At 57.0% G+C, this 18,852-nt stretch overlaps 1 protein-coding gene across 1 annotated transcript; it reads left to right on the top strand.

Annotated features, from left to right (window-relative positions):
- Positions 1-18,780, top strand: IQANK1 (IQ motif and ankyrin repeat containing 1; the record flags this gene model as incomplete). The annotated part of the gene is made up of 13 exons (XM_081070472.1): positions 1-79; positions 3,494-3,580; positions 9,985-10,118; positions 10,208-10,372; positions 10,452-10,643; positions 10,717-10,842; positions 16,987-17,126; positions 17,197-17,251; positions 17,350-17,442; positions 17,602-17,710; positions 17,818-17,911; positions 17,988-18,122; positions 18,271-18,780. The coding sequence occupies 13 exons, from the start codon at positions 1-3 to the stop codon at positions 18,572-18,574; spliced, it is 1,713 nt and encodes a 570-aa protein (XP_080926598.1). The 3' UTR covers positions 18,575-18,780.
- Between the last annotated feature and the right edge of the window lie 72 nt (positions 18,781-18,852).

Below are 18,852 nucleotides of genomic sequence, written 5' to 3'. Positions count from 1 at the left end.
ATGAGCAGTAAGAAGGGGGGCTCCCAATCAGCATCAGGGAAGTGGCAGACCCCCAGAGCCAAGCCGAGAGCCGCTGCTGGTGAGTGAGTACACCCTCCGCCTCCAGGGCACTCCCACTCAAACTATAACTTGTGACACCTTTTCTGCAGCCACCTAAGCATGCCTTTGAGAAGACCCTCCCCTCCTGTGAGCTGGGTTTGGGTATGACAGACTACTCAGATGTCCATTCCAGACCCTGAGCCTGAGTCTTATACCCCCGGGTCTGGCATCAGGGGCCCAGGGGCAGTGTTCAGAGGAGCACAGTTTGGAGATGGGAAGCAGGCTCTGAAACAGAGCAGGGCTTAAATCCATGTTGGGGATTTTCAGGCTCAGTATGTGGTCCACTCTGACCCTCTGCTCCACTGGACCATCCGGTGCTCTTCCCTGCCTGCTGCTCTCTGAAGCCATCCTCTCTATAGCCACTTCAAGGCTGAATGGTGACAGCTTGTCCTTGGGTCAGTCCCATTGGGGATCAGGAAGGGCACCTCCTGCCATGCCCACCCTTACCCTTTGTCACTCCCCTTCTCTGAGTCCCATTTCTTTTCTGTCATGGCACTCATCGGAGTTCCCTGCTAAGCTGTTAAGCCCTTCCAAGCTGTGGCTCCAGGTTTCTTCAGCACCCAGGCCTGCACTGGGGTCCATGCTTGCTAAGACAGAACCCCACCCTGTTCTCCAGAGGCAGCCCCTCTGCTTGGAATGGGCCTGCTCCAGCCCCTGGACTCCAGAGGGCTCCCAGATCACAGGACCCGGCAGGATGGTGGTGACTGCTCTTCCTGCCAAGCCAGGGTTAGGCCTGGTTCCCAAAAATAGCCCCAGCGGCGTCTGAGGCAGCAGCCCTCCTGGAATGAGGATGATGGGTGCATGCGCTGCAGGCTTCCGCCATCAAGCCCCAGGATACATGCTGAGGGAAGCTGGCAGGGCAGGTGCGCCAGGAAGCCAGCCAGCAAGCTGTGCTGGGGGGGCGTGCGCCTCAGTTCTGTACCTGTTCACTGTCCACCTAGGCTATCACCCTGTCCATCCCAAACACTGCCCTGCACACACCTGGGGCCTGTGCAGGAACACCTCAGCCTCAGTTTCCCTGCATAAGCACCCTGTCTAGGCACCCTCTACCTGCTAAGCATTAGCCTGACAAGTGGGCTGTCGTGTGGTCCTTGTGGCGCTTTGTGCGGTGGGCACCAGCCTCACTTTGCAGATGTGAAAATGGGCCCACAGATGTCCCGTGTCCAGCCTGGCCGCAGCGCACAATCCATTGCGCTCCCGGCCTCCTGGCCCTCTGCAGGTACCTGTAGGTTGTTCGTGGTCACCACACCCCCTGATGGTTGCAGCCTTCCCCATCCCAGTTCCCCCAGGCCTTACCTGGCCTTGGGTCGGCAGCACCTCCAGGCCCTGGCTCCGGAGTTGCCCCAGGGCCACGGCCAGCTCCAGCCCCTCCATGCGCACCCAGGCCTGCTGCTCCTGCAGCTGCTGCAACCACAGCTGCTCCTCCTGCCACAGCTGCTCCCTCCATAGCTGCTCCTCCTGCCATAGCTGCTCCCGCCACAGCTGTACGTGCAGCTGTGCCTGCCGCCGCCGGTCCTCCAGCATCAGCTGCTCCTGGGCCAGGCACAGCTGGACCTCATGGAGCTTCAGCAGCTCAGGGCCCAGGCTGGGCACAAAGCCCCCTGGCCCGCAGCCTTCCATGTCTGCAGTGGGGACTAGCGCCAGCTCAGACCCCAGGTTGGCAGCCGGCACTGGCCTCTCCGCTTCCTGTGGCTGCTCTGGCCTGGCCACCCTGGGGTGTCCCTGGGGAGCCGGCTGGCTGCAGGTCACGTGCCCCGCAGGGGCCACCCCCACCGCATCCCCAGGGCCCCCTGCGTCTGGGGGCGGGGGCTCAGCCTGGGGGCCCTGCTGCCCCGTGGACTGCCGCACCCTGCCCGCCCTCCTGGCTCGGGGTTTTCTCGCTCGACTCCGTTTCCCAGACATGGCCCCTGATCCTGCACCTCTTCCAACAGCTGTCTGCTCCCCAGGGGCCCTGGCTCATCTGCCGGCCAGCCTTGATCAGGCGGGCCCGGAGGGCACCCCCAGAGGCCACGGTGGGTCCTCTGCTGCTGTGGCCCCTTGTGCCTGCCCTGCCCCTTGGCTGGTGCCAACGGCGCTGAGGCTCCGGGCCCTGGCTCTGCCCGTGGGCCTCACGGGCCCCACTCGGCGGGCCAGGCCACTCCGGGAAGTTTATAGGGACTCGCCGGTGCGGTGGCTCGCCCAGCACCAAGGCTGACTAACATGCTGACACAGGGCCCAGGACTTTACGGGCCACAGGCCTTGCTGGCCAGACTGGGAGGGAGACTGAGAGAAACTGCAGGAGGTGACGCGGCAGCCAGGCGGCCAGCTGTGTGGAGGACGTGTCTGGTCCTGCCCTGGGCGGGCACCAGTGCCCCCTCCCCCACACCCCTTCCCCTCACAGCCCTGGCCTCTGGAGCTCAAACTCCAGTCCACAGGGCCAGGAGCTGCGTCCCCAGCTGCACTGACCATCCTGATAAGATCCTCACTGGCCACAGACAATCCCAACCCAACTACCGTGGGAGACCCTGGCCCTGGGGCCACGCTGAGCACCAACCACCCAGCCAGCACGCTCAGAGAAGCCCCGCAGGCACCCACTCGCCTGGGGTGCTCTGTGGAGATGAGGGCCACTGGCCCAGCGGGGCCCTCTTGCTGGGGGCCGGGCTGTGCTGTGGGCTGGTGGAAGAGACTGGGTCTTGAAAGGCTCCATCTTGTGGCCTGATCTGGGGTGCGGCAGAGGCTCTGGAGCCCATCCTGGCTGGGGTTCCCCTGCCCACAGAAACGCAGGCCTGAGGAGCCCCCACCAAGCCAGATTTTGGATCCTGGGGTGGAGCAAGGGCTGGGGGGACGCAGGGCCAGCCTGAGTGCTGGCGTCCCCTGGGCTTCCTGTTGGGAGAGAGTCTCCGGATAGCCTCCACCCCAGCGTTTCCCCAGCCTGAGGCCGCTGACTCACACCCACGCCCAGGGCCCCTTCCCAGCCGCACTGGCTGGACTGGTTTGCCTGGCCCAACCCTGCCCAGTGCACCCCTCCTGCTCAGCCTTTGCCTGGGAGGTCTCCCGGCTACAGCCTGGGGAGCACCCTGTAAACACAGAAAGGGAGAAAGGCCTAGGGCCTCTTGAGGGAAGAGGCACGGGTGGGGGCAGGGGGCACCTGCAAGGGGCCTCAGCACGCCTGGGCTCACCAGATTCCGGGGTTTTGGGACCCAGGAGCAGGGCGGTCTACCTGCGGTCCCCCTGCGGCAATGTGTGCTCCGTATTTGCTGTGGAGGACGCCACCCGGCCGCTCATTAAAGTTGTCCTGTGGCTGGGGGCTCCCTAACAACCAGGACGCAGCTGCCCTCCAGGTGGCCCATAAACGCTTCCTGGGGTGGGGGGAGGGGTAGGTCCACACCCACCTCACTGCCCTCCCCCTCCCCAGGGCTGGGAGAGAACCGCCAGGTGCAGAGGAAGACCGGCGCACAGGCCAAGGGGCCCGCGCCCCCCGCGTGCCCAGAGGCCCCCGCAGGTGAGAGCCGGCGCCACCGCCGCCGCCGCCTGGTGGGAAGCGGGCTGTCCTGGGCCCGGTCACGCGTGGTGTGCATGTGTGCGAGCGAGGGCGTTTGCGCGTGCTCGCGGGACGGGCCCGTGGGCAGCGCGGAGCGGCGAGTTGGCCCCAGAGTCCCGTGCTTTCCCGGCGCGGCGGGGGGCGGGCCGCACGGTGCCCGCCTCCCGGGGGCGCGGCCTCTCGGGGAACCACTTCTCACACCTCCGGCCGCAACCCCCGGCTGTCCGCTCTGCGCGCTGTCGCCCTCCGGTGGCAGGAGCTTGCCTCGGAGCCGGCGGGCTGCTCCCCAGTGGGCGTCCTGGGACACTTGGTTGTGGCACCGCCTCAGTGCCCCCCCCTTGGTCTCTCCTGCTCCTTCCTTGGCGGCCGTGCCAGGGGCCTGTGCCCCAGGCGCTTTCATCTCAGCACAGCCTCCGTTGTGGTCTCTTGGCACTGGCCTGCAGAGCTGTACCCTTTCTCCTATGCCCCAAACCCAGATTCAGCTGCCACCCTGCCCTCTCCTGGGTGTCCTCGAAGGCCACAGCACACCCAGATGCAAATCTGCCATGCCCTTGTCCTTCAGTGTCTGATCCCCCGCGACTACTTTCAGTGACCCTGTGCCTCAGCCCCCACCTCCACGATGCTGTGTGTTCTCGGCTTCTCTGGCTGCCTCTGCTCTGCCCTGGCTCCCAGGCTTCTCCCTCCTGGCCCAGCCTGCTCTAAACTGGCCTCCTGCCTCCTTTTTGCTTAGTCTGTTCTCCACAGAGCAGCCAGTCTCGAGTCTCATACGCAAGTTTGTCCCTTCTGGGCTGTGGCCTTCCTCCAGAATAAAGCCCTGGTACCACGAGTCACCTCGCCCAATGGCCAAGACAAGGACAGGGGTGGACAAGGGAAGTTTCTGACTTGCTGACTGACTGTAACAGTTCCAATGCGGCGATCGGTGTTCTGGATTACACACAGTAGGGCGGATGCTGTGCAGTTTCACACGAGTAGGGTGTTAGAGGGACAACCCGTAGCCGGAGCTCCCGGCTTGCGCGAGGACAGAAACGGAAGGAGGGCAGAACACAGGCCAGGGCAGGTCCCAGAGAGCCTGCTTAGGTGTGCCTCTGTCACTAGGGCCAGCACCGCTGTTGTACTCTGTAGCTCCGTCTTTTCTAATTGTCCCTGTGTCCTGGTATCATTTTCTTAAGGTTCAGACGCCCCCTGAGAAGCAAAGCCTGCATGGGGTGGGGGTGGGGTGGTGTTTAATTGTCATGGAACAAGGGACAGGTGTCCTTTGTCCCATTTCAGTTTCAGTAGTGGGAAGTGGGCTCCCACCGAATTCTCCAGAATGGCACCCGACCTTACAGGGTAGAAGCCCAAGCCTGTCCTCCAGCAGGCCAGTCCACCATTCTCTGAGGCCAGCTGCTCTGTGGGACGTGCAGTGACCCAGGATGCATTGCTTCTTTCCACTCCGAGGGGGGTTCCCAGCTCAGAGGCAAGGGGGTGCCAGGACTAGCACATGGGGCTCAGTGGGTCTGTGTAGATGGTGGCTCTGGCATGAGTGGCCGTTCCAGGAGGAACCTTGACTGCCGCCAGAATAAATGGTGTCCCCTTCACAAGGGAAGGTGTTGGGTAGGACTGCTCTGCTCAGGGCTGGGTTCCCTGAGGTCGAGGACGTGCGTGGCCTGTGTCATTGGCTAATCCCGAGCCCTCTCAACAGTGGGGATGCACGGAAAACTGCACTGTGCTCAGTTCCACAAAGTTCAGCCCCAGAGTACCTCCCCGCCCCAGGTCGCCTCCCGTTTCTGATGGTCTGTCCATGTCACGGCCAGAGCATGGGAGGCGGCATAGAGAAGGTTTTCCAGCAGGACGGTGTCTGGTCTAGATTGGCCTTGATAAGAGGGGCTCATGCAGATGGGCCCATGTGTCACCACCAACCCTGCCACTATGGCCACTGTGTTCACAGGCCTTTGCATGAGCAGTAGGTGGCTGAGGAGAGGCTGGCGGTTGTCCACGGACCATGGTGAGGTCCACCCAGATGTCTGACGCCTCTCCTGCAGTGGGCTCTAGGGGCATCACCATGTGACACTGGAGGACAAGGGGATGGCGAGTTTGCGTTTGGACGCACTGTGGACACCCAGAAGAGGGCCGGGGTGGCAGCTGAGTCTGGGTGTGTGGGCGTTTCCGGGGGCATCTTACCATGGCTTTTTTATTTATACACCCAGGAACCAGGGAAGTAACCATAGGCTGGGGCTGCAGAATGACCACGCCCAACATGATGTGAACTTGGGCCCAAATCCCGTCACCTCCTGCCCACAAGAAGCTCCCACCTTGATAGTGGACCAGCGTGGTGTCTGGGGCCACAGGACTTAATTCAGAACCAGTGCTTAGCTGCTTCCTGCGGGGCACAGTGGTCCTAGGAAGTGGACAGGGGTCCTGTGGGCGGCTGGCAGGCAGAACCACGGTGCACACAGACGCGCACACTTCCCACCTGAAGGATCCCGGCTTCCCCTCCAACCACGGGTGCCGTGGATCGCTGGGCCCATGTGTCATTTCCCATTGTCAGGGAGCTTGGGACCACGTTCAAAGACAAGAACACGACCAAATGGATTGCATAGCTATATCTTTTGGGGTCTGGTTCCCGGCACCAAGTACTGTACCAGTCAGAGCAGACTCAGGAAAACAGGAACTTACCAAAATGAGAAGACAAACTTTAACATGAGAATTGGTCAGACAACCACGGGAAGTCTGAAAAAGCAAGAAGGGGGCATGGAGACATGACAGAGATCATTTAAGACATGGCCATCCCCCCTAGGTTGGGAACAGAGGTCCTGGGCTAATGGCAGGGGAGCAGCAGCAAGTTTCTGAAGGGCGGTCACTGCTCATGCCGCAGGAGCTCAGCAGCAAGACCCCAAGAGCTGGCACTGTGCCCTGCTGTTTCCTGGCCTCTGAAGGGGCAGAGAGGGGCCTGACCTTGGACTTAGAGGGAAGTGGCCAGTGGTGCCAACTGCTGTTGGAAGCAGCTTCTCTGGCCAGGGTAGTGCTGATGGGGACAGGAACAGATCTCCCCTCTTGTTAGCAGAACTAACAGGGAGCCAGGGGGCAAAGGGGAAATGGGGTCACAGTCTGGGGGGGGTGCTGGCATCGGATGCAGAGCAGAGAAGAGGGGTGGGGGCCTAGACCAGAAGGAGGAGACAGCGCCCACTTCCCCTGGACAAGGTGGCTAGCTTTCAAAAAGGTTGGCAGTCACAAACCCCACACCCGCTGTGCCTCCTGGGACCACATAGGGCACCAACTGCCAGCTCCCTTTTCCTAGAAAGTGTGAAGAAGCCTGAAGTGACAGGTGTCATCCCGGAATAGGAAAGTGAAGGCAGAGGAAGGAGCAGCAGAGAAGAATGGGAGGCTTCACCAAGTTTGCACTCAGGGTCTCCCTAGGGGGGTGGGCAGGAGACACGCTCCGCGGACCAGGTGGAGAAAGGCACCGTTTCTCCCCTCCATCCCCGCTGGCAAAGTCTCCACAGCCCCCAGTGCAGGTTATTTCATCTGTTCCTCTGTCAGCCCCTGGGGGACCACATGGTGGCCATAGGTGGGTCAGTTTCTGGGGCAGCTGCTGAGGGTCCAGGGGACCTGGGGGCTTATTAGATGTGAACTTGTATGTTTATGTTCAATGATTACACGTCCACATTTTGTAATATATTTGTAATGTTCAACAATTGTAGCTAACAGCAACAGTAATAACAAATCAATCCAGAGGATGTTTTTTATTTTAATGTAGAGCCTTGTAGTTTCAGGGGGAAATTTTAAAACTTCATTAAAAATTAGTTTCAACTATAATTTTTTAGCGGAGAAACATTATAGATCTATCACTAAAAAAGACTATATTAGCAGGATAGAAATCAGTGAAGAAAGTGGGATAGATGCATTTCAGGGAGAAAACCACAATGTATTATTTCTAACTACAAAAGAACAGCTGCGTTTGTTTGCAGGGCGATGATGGGTTTCAGATAACTGACATTTGTACTTGTCATGCAGGGACTCATGCGGGGTCTCTGCTCCCGCTCCCCACATAAGAACGCAGGACATGGTGAGGCCACAAAGGAACACCCACGGAGCCATAGGTAGGGGAGTCAGACCATTATACTCTCGCTGGCGGCTGGGCTGGAGACGCAGGAAGCAGGAGCCGCACGATCCACAACCTGTCGTCCGCTTCTCTGCCAACCAACCTCACTTGCTAACTGCAATCCTCTCTTGCCAGCTCAGCCACCATCTGCTTGCTAGCCCCCATTTTCTAACGTAGCCACGACAGTTATATTAGTGGCCAATGGCTCACTGGTTACAGCTGACGGCCAACTAGCCACAGCTGATGGCCATCCCATCACAGTGGATGGCCATTTACTACCTGAGCCAGCACCTTTCCATGGGAGGGCCAGAGCCTGCAACCTGCACTCCTGGCTGTCCCCACAGTACTCCATTGGTAAAGTAAGTTTTATTTTAAAGTGTCATACCAGTTTGATCCTTTGCAACTATTTAAAGTTGTTATGAAAAATTTCAGATGTCAAGTTTAAAATGTGCACAGAGGTACATAGTTTTGCATTTTTAAATGAGATGTGCAGCCAAAACAGTAAGTTTGAAACTGCTGTTGCAGACAACTGGATTCTTAGAACTTCACTGGGGCAGCCACCCCGTGTTGTCACAATAGTCTACCAAGTCATGCATGTGTGTCACCAAGGCAGCCATGGATGGAGGGGTTTGAACTGGGGCTCCTGTCCTCACCAGGGTGGCTTTGTTTCCCGAAGGACAGAGTTTTTCAGATTCCTACGCCATAGGATTGCCAGATTAAATCCAGGGCATTCATTTAAATGTGAATTTCAGAACAACCATGAATCATTTTTTAGTGCATGTCCCCCAAATTGCGTCCCGTGTTTGAGTAGCTAAACCCGACAACCCTAAACCCACAGCCTTACCAAGTGTGCTACATTACAGACACTCCTTGCTTTATGGCGCTTCACAGGTGTTGTAGTTTTTACACATGGAAGGCCAGGCTCTCCACCCGCAAAAAGGTTACTTCTCGCTTAATTGTGAAGCCCTCTTTTTTACCGTGGTCTGGATACGAACCTGTGATATTCCGAGGTCTGCCTGTACAAGTTTTGTACCCTTAAGGCTGCTTCTCCCAAAATCCCTGCTCAGTTGCTCGGCCACCTGGGATAGGTGGCTTTTGGCCTGGGCTCTGGCTGCCAGGTGCAACCCACCTACCTGGGCTGGGACTGCTCTCCGCCGCTGGGCCCACAATTCTTCCCTTCCTTGGTGTGTGGGCAGTGCCTGCAAAGAGGCGTTGCAGGGCAGCCACGCTGCTAGTCTGAGCCGGGAGCCTGGAGCCTTAAGCTGCTTCTTCCCCTTAGAATTCTGTAGACACTGATTCATTCATCTCTAACAGTTAATGTTGCTGTAAAAATTCTTGGGAGAGCTTAGTTTGAGTTCCTTTTTTCATTTGGGTGCTTGGATAACTTTTTCTTTTCTTTTCTTTTTTTCTTTTCTTTCAGGTTCAGAAACCTAACCGGGATGTGTCTAGTGCCCGTTGTTGTTTTCTGGTATATTTCTTGTCTTAAGATTCATTTCAGGAAATTTTTCCGCATGTCATCTTTAAATATTTTTATCCCCTGTTGGTTTCTGCATTCTAGACATGAATTACTCTTGTTTTAATTGCCTTTGCTATTCTCTGTGTCTCCTCCTTCAAATCGATTTCTACTCGTTTTCTCCATGTTCACTGAGACCCTCCCCAGCCCTTCTTTCCGGCCAGGAGCTCCACGTCCAGCGTGTTTCCTGTGGCTCCCGCTGGATGGTTGGCCTGTGCGACCCATCGCTGTTTCCCACTCCTGCTGTATTCAGTTTATCTTTGATTCCTTGTTTGACAGAATTTTTGCTTTTGTTGAGTTCTGCACACTGGCAGTGCTGTTGGAGACCTGGCCTTGCTGCTCCTTTCTTCCAGCCTCTCCCGAGTGCTGGCCACCCAACATCACATGGGCAGAGGGCGTCAGGGCTGGGCGCCGAGGTCACCCTGCTCACCTCCCGGGAAGCTGGGGCTCAGCTCAGCGGTCGGTGGGACCCTGGCTGGGGCCGGCAGTCTGTGGCTGGGGTGAAGCCGACTATGGGCCCTGGGCTCCCTCTTCTGAGTGCCGGTGGGCTTGTGGAGACCACCGCGCCAGGCCAGGCAGCCTGAGTGCCGGGTGCTTTTCGCTTTCAGGCAGGGGGTCCTGTTCGGACTGGGCCTGGTTGGTGGATGTTAGAACATGTGCCCTTTGGTCATCGGCCTGCTCCCCTGGCTGTTACCCCGGAGGCCGCGGCGGCTGCGTGGACGGCAGCTTGGAGGGGGCACTGGGACCCATAAGCCCTCTCCCCACCTGCAGGACCCACCGCGGAGGACCAAGCCGCCACTGTCATCCAGTGTGCCTTCCGACAGCGCCTGGCGCGAAGGGAGCTGGGGCGGCGACGCCAGGAGCACGAGGAGCACCGCGAGGAGAGCGAGAGGCTGCAGAGGGAGGTGAGGCGGCGTGGGCTGGCGGGGGCGGGAGCTCAGGAGAGTGGGGCACAGCGCCCGGGCGGGACGTGACCTCGGCGCGCGCGTCGCAGGCCTTCCTGGCCCTGGTGCTCCGGGAGCGGGAGGCGGCGCGGCGGCGGCGGGAGCGGGAGGCCGAAGCCGAGCGGCGGCGGCGGGAGGAGCAGCAGCGCCGGGCGCGCCTGCTGGACGCGGCCTTCGACGGCGACCTGGGCGAGATCGCCGCTGTCCTGCGGGAGGTCAGCGCGAGCGGCGGGCGGCGGCGGGCGGCGGCGGGCGGGACCAGCGCGGGGCGCGCGTGACCCGGCCTGCGCGCAGGTGGACGAGCTGCTGACCCGCGAGGGCGTGGGCCACGACGAGGCGGGCGCGGCGCGGCGGCGACAGCAGCGCGTGGCCCTGCTGGAGTGCGCAGACCCCCGCGGGGACACGCCGCTGTCCGAGGCGGCGGCGGGCGGGCAGCCCCGCGCCATCCAGCTGCTGGCCGAGCAGGGCGCCAGCCCCAACTGCAAGGTGCGCGGCGGGCGGCCGGCCGGGCGGGGGTGGCGCCGCGGCCGCGGGCCTGACTCCGGGCCCCCTCCCGCAGGGCGCCTTCGGCCGGACTCCCCTGTACCGAGCCGCCTTCGGGGGCCACCTGGAGGCGGTAGAGGTGCTTCTGAAGCTCGGCGCTGACCCCCGGCTGTACGCGGACGACGGAAGCACCCCTGCTCAGGTGGGGGCACCCCCCAAAGTGATCGGGAGCCGGGTGGCCCTGCGGGGGCTGGCCCTAATCCTGCAGGGCCGGTTCAGTGCCCAAACCCCTCAAGCCGGCTTTGAACCTTCAGGGTCACCCGCAGGCAGAAGCGCAGCTCCTGGTGTGTGAGCAACTGGTGGGGGGGCGCTCTGTCGACCCTGGTGGCTGCCTTCCTGGCAGAGGTGGGGAAACTGAGGCTGGCTACTCCACGAATGGCGTGCAGTGAGGGAAGCACTGGGCCCACCCACCTGGCCCTTCACTCTCAGCATGTCCTGATTCTGCAAGTCCACCATCCTGGGGTCCCAGGCAGCTCCCCGCGGTGCCTAGGAGCGGGCTGGGTCAGATGGGGCCTGTGGAAGCAGCTGTGTGAAGCTAAGTGGCCAAACACCATTCCTTAATTTCTTTGAATGAACGTGGTTTGAACTGCAGGCTTTCTCCCATCTGTCACATCCTCCCACCGCAGCAGTGGACCCCCCGCTTCCACACCCTGGGTACCAGGGTCTGTGCCCACTGCCACCGCCTCTGCAGTCTGCCTCCCAGGATGCTGTTCTGCCTCCCCACCCTCCACCCCCATCTGTCCCCGGGACCCTTGGCTCCTGTGTTTGGTAACCAGGAGTGGGAGGAAGAGCAGCAGCACGTCTGGCTTCATTCCCGCTGCTCCTGCTTTCTCCTTGAACAAGTGGAATGTGAGGCCAGGACTAGCAAAGAGCCTGGCTGCCTCCTCAGAAGGGGGTGCACAGGAAGGAGCCCCCCTCTCAGCTGCTCACATACCACACGCACACTAGGCCCCAAGACCACGAGCGGCAGAGCCACGTGTGGGGCTGTCTGAGGGGGGCTGGAGCCGGAGGAGAACAGCACACTTGGGAGGGGCGGTGGGGGGGCATGGTGCAGGAAGGGCAGTCTTCCACTAATGGTGCTGGAGCCCTGGGCATCCGTGGGTAAAGGTGAACCGTGACCTCACACCTTATCAAAAACGGACTCAAAATGGATCACGGCTTTACATGTAGAATGTAAAACCATGACACCTTTAGAACACAGGAGAAAATCTTTGGGACTTATAGCTTGGCCAATTATTCTCAGACAAAAGGCATGATCCATAAAAGAAAAAAATCGACAGATGGACTTCATCAAAATGTAAAACTTCTGCTCTGTTAAGAAGATGAAAAGATAAGCCACAGGCAGGGACAAAATCAAGACAAACCACATACCTGACAAAGGACCCGTGTCTAGAACACACAAAGAATTCTCAAAACTCAGCAGTGAATCAACACACGATCAGTTCTAAAGTGAGCAAAGGACACAAAGAGAAGCTTCACGGAAGAGGACACAAGGACTCAGGAGGACAGGAGACATTCAGCGGCATCACCAGCTGGCAGAGGAGCTGACATTAAACACGATGGGGACCGCATGTGCCGGGGAGGACGTGAGAGCCGCATGCCGGGGCCGCTCGTTCAGCTGAACACACATGTACCGTGTGGCTCGGAAGTCATGCTCCCGGGCATTTACCCACTAAAATGCAAAGCTTGTCCACACAGACCGATGTACACAAGTGACCACACAGTAGCTTCCTGTGTGGTCGCCCCATCCCGGAAACCCCCTGGGTGTTCCTCGGTACATAAAGGGTTAAACACTCTGGGTCCTCCGCAGGGACCACTGTGACACAGCCCCACTGGCTGAGTGAAAAACCCAGTCTCACGAAGTTTATACCGCATGATTCTTTGACATAACGTTTTCAAAATGACCAAATTATAGAGGCGGGGCCAATTGATGATTTACAGGGTGACGCTAGGGACAGGGACAGAAAAGGGAGAGAAGTGGGTGACACAAAGGAGCTGTGTCTTGACAGTGGTGGCGGTCACAAATCTGCACGTGCGATAAACGGCACCGACTCGCACATGTAACTGCCGTCACGGGACGAGCGCGGCGAGCCAGGCTATGTTGACATCTGGGCCCATCCACTGCACTGCGTTGTGTGAGGTGCCCTCAGCAGCTCACGGGGACCCAACTCTTGCGACCTCCTGTAAATTTATCATTGCTTTTAAATAGACGTTTAATAAAAGTACCAGGCATGCAAGGAGACCGGAAAATACAACCCACAGGGACAAGAAAACCCAGTCCATCAAAAGTGACTCTGAAATTACCCAGATGACAGAATTAGTAGATAAGGACATTCAGACATTCAGACTCTGACATACCGTGTTTGCCTGAAAATAAGACCTAGCCGGACAATCAGTTCAATGCGTCTTTTGGAGCAAAAATTAATATAAGACCCGGTCTTATTTTACTATGATATAAGACTGGGTCTTTACTGTAATATTTTATAACATGATATAATAAGACGTTTAATATAATAAAAATTAATATAATATTAATTTTTGCTCCAAAAGACTCATTAGAGCTGATTGTCCAGCTTGGTCTTATTTTTGGGGAAACACAGTACACAACCCTGCCTCAATCTCTGTCTCCATCCTCCTAAACTGAAACCACGTTGTCTGAGACAAAAAATACACTGGATGGCGCATTAGACACTGAAAAACTACGTTAGTTCATTTGAAGACATACCAACAGAAACAATCCAAAATGAAATAGAAAGGTCGGAAAAAAATGAGTGGAGCTCTGCTTCGAGGACAGAGTACCTGGGGACTCATTCACCTTCCACCTGAAAAAACAAAACCTGGACGGAACATGTGAAACTTGGACACGACACCAGGGAGAGACCAGCGCACCCAGGAGGCTGCCCATGAGCTTTGTGAGCCCTGAGCGCCCAGCTCACCGGGTGAGAGAACCAGGCGGTGGAACCTGGCAGGGGCCTGGGCCAAGGGGATGGGCTTCCAAAGCCCCCGAGAATGGAGGCGCCACAAGAGAGGAGGCCTGCTTCGAGAACAAGTGCTCCAGAGGGTCCCCTTGGGTGTTGAGGTGAAGACTCAACGGCCCAGGAATGTCAGGGAAACTTCTCGAGGGTGGGAAGAGCCATTTGTGAGGACGGCAGGAAGTGGTGCTGCTCCCACTGCCTGGCAGGACACCTCACCACCCATGGGTGTCAAGCAGAGCTCGGAGGAATCCTGCCTGTCAGTGGTGCGGAGGCAGTTGTTCCAGAGTAAGTGCTGCCAAGGGTCACCTAAGAAATGCTAAACAAGACCCGAGGACACAACTTTCCAAGTCAGGGCGGACGGGTGGCTCAGTTGGTTAGAGCGCGAGCTCTGGGCAACGGGGCTGCCGGTTCGATTCCCACATGGGCCAGCGAGCTGCGCCCTCCGCAACTACAAGGTTGCCGGTTCGACTCCCCCAAGGGATGGTGGGCTGCGCCCCCTTCAACTAACAATGGCGACTGGACCTAGAGCTGAGCTGCATCCTCCACAACTAAGACTGAAAGGACAACAACTTGACTTGGATGGAGCTGATGAGTCCTGGGAAAAACACAGTACTGTTCCCCAATAAAATAAAAGTCCTGGAAATACACACTGTTGCTCAATAAAGTCTTGTTCCCCTTCAAAAAAACAAAGAAACAGGGGCTGGAGCTGCGGCGGGGTGAAAAACAAACAAACAAACAAAGAAACAAAAACTTCCCAAGTCATTGAACTGGATCCCAGAACAAAATTCAAGAACACTCAGAGAAGCAAAAATGCACAGCTCCTGACATGACAAAATGCAGGGTCTGGCACCCAAAGCAAGATTACCAAACATGCGAAGATGTGGAAAAATAGCACCACAGCGAGAAAAGGCAGCCGAACGCAGCACTGACCCCGATGTTAGAATTAGCACATTGACACATTTAAACAGCTGTAATAACTGTAGTCCAGGTACTCAAAAAAATGGAGCAGAGACATGGGAGACATAAAAATGGCGCAATCTGAATTGTAGTGATAAAAACGACAATGTCTGAGATGAAAAGACAAAAACGAAACCTCTGGATGGCATAACTGTCAGATTTCAGATTAGACACTGCAACAGCAAATAAATATTAAGGAGATGGAAGACTTCACAATAGAAACTACACAAAACAAAAACACATAGAGAAAGGGATCTCTGCAAATGAGAAGTGGATCACTGAGCCGCGGGTCCAAAGGAGAGAAGAAAGAAGAGAAACAAAACAAACATCTGAAGAAATAATGACCTTCACATTTCAAAATTTAGTGAAAAATATAAACCCCCTTCCCCAAAGCTTAAGAAAACCCAGGCACAGCAAGGAAAATCACGCCAAGGCATATCATAAGATTTCATAAAACCAGTGATAAAGAGAAAATCTTAAAAGTAGAGGCAAAAAGATGTGTGATGGACACAGGGACAAAAGTCAGGTTCAGGCAGCTTTCCTGTTGGAAACAGTGCATCTGAGGACACAGCCAGGCAGTGAGAGCAAGTACTGAATGAAAAGCCTCTGCCAACCTTCTATACCCAGTGTAAATAGCTTCAGAACAGAAGGCAACACCTATTTCATCCTTACTATATCTGAAGTCACCCCTCATTTACTCATTTATCTACTGTTAACTCAAACATCCACCCACCCATTTACTACATGCACTTATGCTGTTTAACTTGATGGAAAATTCTGAGAAAGCAGGGACCACATTTAGTTTTGTCCACAATTGTATTGTCCAGGGCCACCCATCCTGGTTCTCACACGAAAGGTACTCAGAAATTGTGTTGAATGAGTGAACTCATCCATTAATTCATCTGTCTATTTGCTTAGCCAGCTGCTTATCTAATTATCCATCCATTAAATCCCTTCACCTATTTTTTCATGTATGAATTCATCATTTCAACCATCCAATTAATGCAATGTTCTTTTATCATTTAATCCATTAATTTATTTGTCTACTCATTAGCTTATCCATAAATTTACTCATTACATTATTCTTTTATTTTATCTGTTTACTCATTTGGTTTTCCATTTATTCCAGTTCTTCTACTTACAAACTAACCTTTGGCAAATCCTTCACCTTATTTGAATCTGTTTCCATATATTCATAAATGGGGATTTCGAAGAGTAATGATAATGAATGAAGTTCCTTAGCACAATTCCTGGCATAGTCAGTGCTTAGTGATACCATGTTTCCCTGAAAATAAGACCTAACCGGATAATCAGCTCTAATGCGTCTTTTGGTAGCAGAAATTAATGTAAGACCCGTTCTTATAGTAAAATGGCAGTTTTTAACTCAGCTATTTCAGTAATCTCATTAAATGTAGATTGTCTAAACACCCCAATTAAAAGGCAGAAATTGTCATTTTGGATTAAAAAATCCAACTATATTCTGCATATAAGAAATAAACTCTAAATATAAAAAGTAAAAATGTTTGAATTAACAGTAAATAAATGAGTAAATGAGGGATGACTTCAGATATAGTAAGGATGAAATAGGTAGCAAAAATTAATATAAGACCCGATCTTATAATAAAATATAGTAATGTCTTATAGTAAAATATGACGGGGTCTTATATTAACTTTTGCTACCAAAAGACGCATTCGAGCTGATTGTCCGGCTCAGTCTTATTTTCAGGGAAACGGGAGCTGTTATTCCTGTTAGGTACTCACAGTTTCTTTAAGTTACTAATTCCTTGACTCACTCACCTGCCTCTCGTCACTTCCATACACTTATCTAACTCATTCCTTCATCCCTTCTCTCATTTATTTGCCATCCATTCACTTACTCTCTCCTCGATTCTACCTAGTTTGACTTTCTTTTGTAACACCTAACATTACAAATCAAAGTTGTGTGGTTCAATTGCCCACAAACGAAATACTCATGGAGAAGCACCCGTGGGTCCAGAAATAAACTGCGGCCAGAATCCCCCTCCTCCCAGAACGCTGCCATGGGGCCCATGTAGGAGCAGAGAGGTTTTGGTGAGGGTAGCCCCGAGGCTGCATTGGGCAAAGTGAAGCCTGCAGGGGGACAGCAGCGGAAAGAGGAAGGGACCATGGAGAGGGGATGTGGAGGCCTGCCTGGTCTGGACAGGGAGACCCAGAGGACACTTGGACATCTGTTTTGGGGGAGCTGCATGGTGATGCTCAAGGCTCCCGGACATCCCGGGTGAGCTGTGAGAGCCCCATTTCTGCAAGCCGCCCGTCTCTAAAAGGGAAGAGTGCAGCATCTCCTCCCCTGAACCCGACCAGCATCCCGTCACTAGGTGGCCTCGCTGGACGCCGTGGCCAGCGTGCTGCAGTCGTGGGACCTGAGCCTCACGGAGGCCATGCTCCAGAACATGGAGGCGGAGCGGCAGCGCCGGGCCCGGGAGGCCGAGCGACGCCAGGAGGCGGAGGCCGAGCGGTGCGCGGGAGGGAGGCGGCGGGGCCCCCGCAAAGAGGTCCGGTGACCGGCTCTTCCCTCCCACCCTCAGCGTGAACCTCCAAGTGCAACAGCTGGCTAAGGAACAGCGACAGCGCCACAAAGAGGTGAGCCCCGGGAGAGGCCAGGAGCAGGGGCAGCCGGGTGCGGAGGAGCCGGTGGCCGCACAGCACAGCCGCGGCCCCTCCGCCCGGCCCTCCCCCAGCTGCAGCAGGCCTACTGCGAGCTCAACCGGAGGGTCGCTGAGCACGCCGAGTGTGAGCGGAGGCGCGCGGGCAAGGCCGAGCTCGCGCTGCAGGTGGGGCTTCTCCCTGAGGCCGGGGTTCCGCACGTCTTCCCCTCCCAAACATGGGCCTCCTGCGAGCGGGGTGGGCGCCCCAACCCCTCCTCGGGTGTCCGGGCCTCCGGGCGCGGAGGGGTAAAGCCTTGCTCTGAGAGGAGTGCGGCCCTCCTCCAGGCCATCCAGGACGCGGAGGCCCGAGTGGACAGGCTACGGCAGGAGGCTCAGAAGGCCGAGGAGACGCTGGCCACGGCCAGGCTGGAGCTGCGGGAGCGGGCCGAGGAGGGTGGGCGGGGCTCGGGCTGGGGCTGCAGGGCCCCCCCCAGAGGTCAGGCCCGGGAGGGACACTGGGCGTTGGGCCCTCTGGTTGGCCCCACCCTGACGTCTTCACAGGGGAGGAAGAGGCGCCCGGGATCAAGTGCCAGGTCACTGAGCTGCACGACGTGCTAATGAAGGACGTGGGAGACCGCATCCGAGCCGACGGCCGGTACATCAGTGGCTGGGTGGGCAGAGGGGCGAGCAGAGGGTTCCAGCAACAGCAGTGACCTGGTGGCCGCCCCCAGGTGGCCTGTTATCATTGACCCTTCGGGCCAGGCAGCCACCTTTCTGCGCTACCAGGACACCAACTACTTGGACACGGTGAACCCGGACCACATGCGGCCTGAGAGAATTCGACTGGCGCTTCTGGGGGCGCTCAGGTGAGGGGCTTGGGAGGCGGGGCACCCCCCTCCCCCCACACCCCCCTCTCCCCCCCACACCCCCCCACACCCCCCCTCTGCCCCCCCCCCCCCCCCCCCCCGCCCCAGCCCAGCCCCTCACCACCTCACCACCCGCCCTGCCGCGCAGGTATGGGAAGCCGCTGGTGTTCGACCTGCAGGAGGTAGACCTGTTTCCGGCCGTGCAGCAGCAGCTGGAGGCCGTGCAGCCGGGCCTGGCGCAGGAGCTGCTGAGTCGCCGGCTGCTGGAGCAGGACAGGTACCTGTCCCTACTGCGGCCCTCCGACGGACCTGAGTACAGCCCCACCCAGTTCCAGGAGGCTCGCCTGGGGCAATTCCGCCTCTTCTTTGTCACCAGGGTTCGGTGGCCCACGGCTGAGCAGGTGCAGGTCCTGCTCCCGGTGCTTGTACAGCTGCCCAGTGGAGGCCTTTAGCACCTGGCCCCAATAAAGCAAGTGCACCCCAGAGCGCTGAATCTGCGACTGTGCGCGCGTCCCTGCGGGGAAGGGGCTGCTGCGCGTGCGCATTCGCATGTCCACATCCCCGGCCAGAGGACACTGGTTTTTGGGCATTTGGAGGGGCCCCCATCCCAGGGGTAGGCATGCCAACCAGTCCCTCCGGATGTGGAGCAGTGCAGTGTGGGGGAGACCCAGGAGTGTGGTGTCCCCACAAACGAGCCCCCGCTTCGGAGGGCAGGGGGTTGGGGTGGGTG

This window comes from Rhinolophus hipposideros (assembly GCF_964194185.1).
Source record: "Rhinolophus hipposideros genome assembly, chromosome: 13".
NCBI classification, from domain to species: Eukaryota; Metazoa; Chordata; class Mammalia; order Chiroptera; family Rhinolophidae; genus Rhinolophus; species Rhinolophus hipposideros.
Note: the sequence above shows the minus strand (reverse complement) of the source record. Positions and strands in the feature narration are given on the sequence as shown.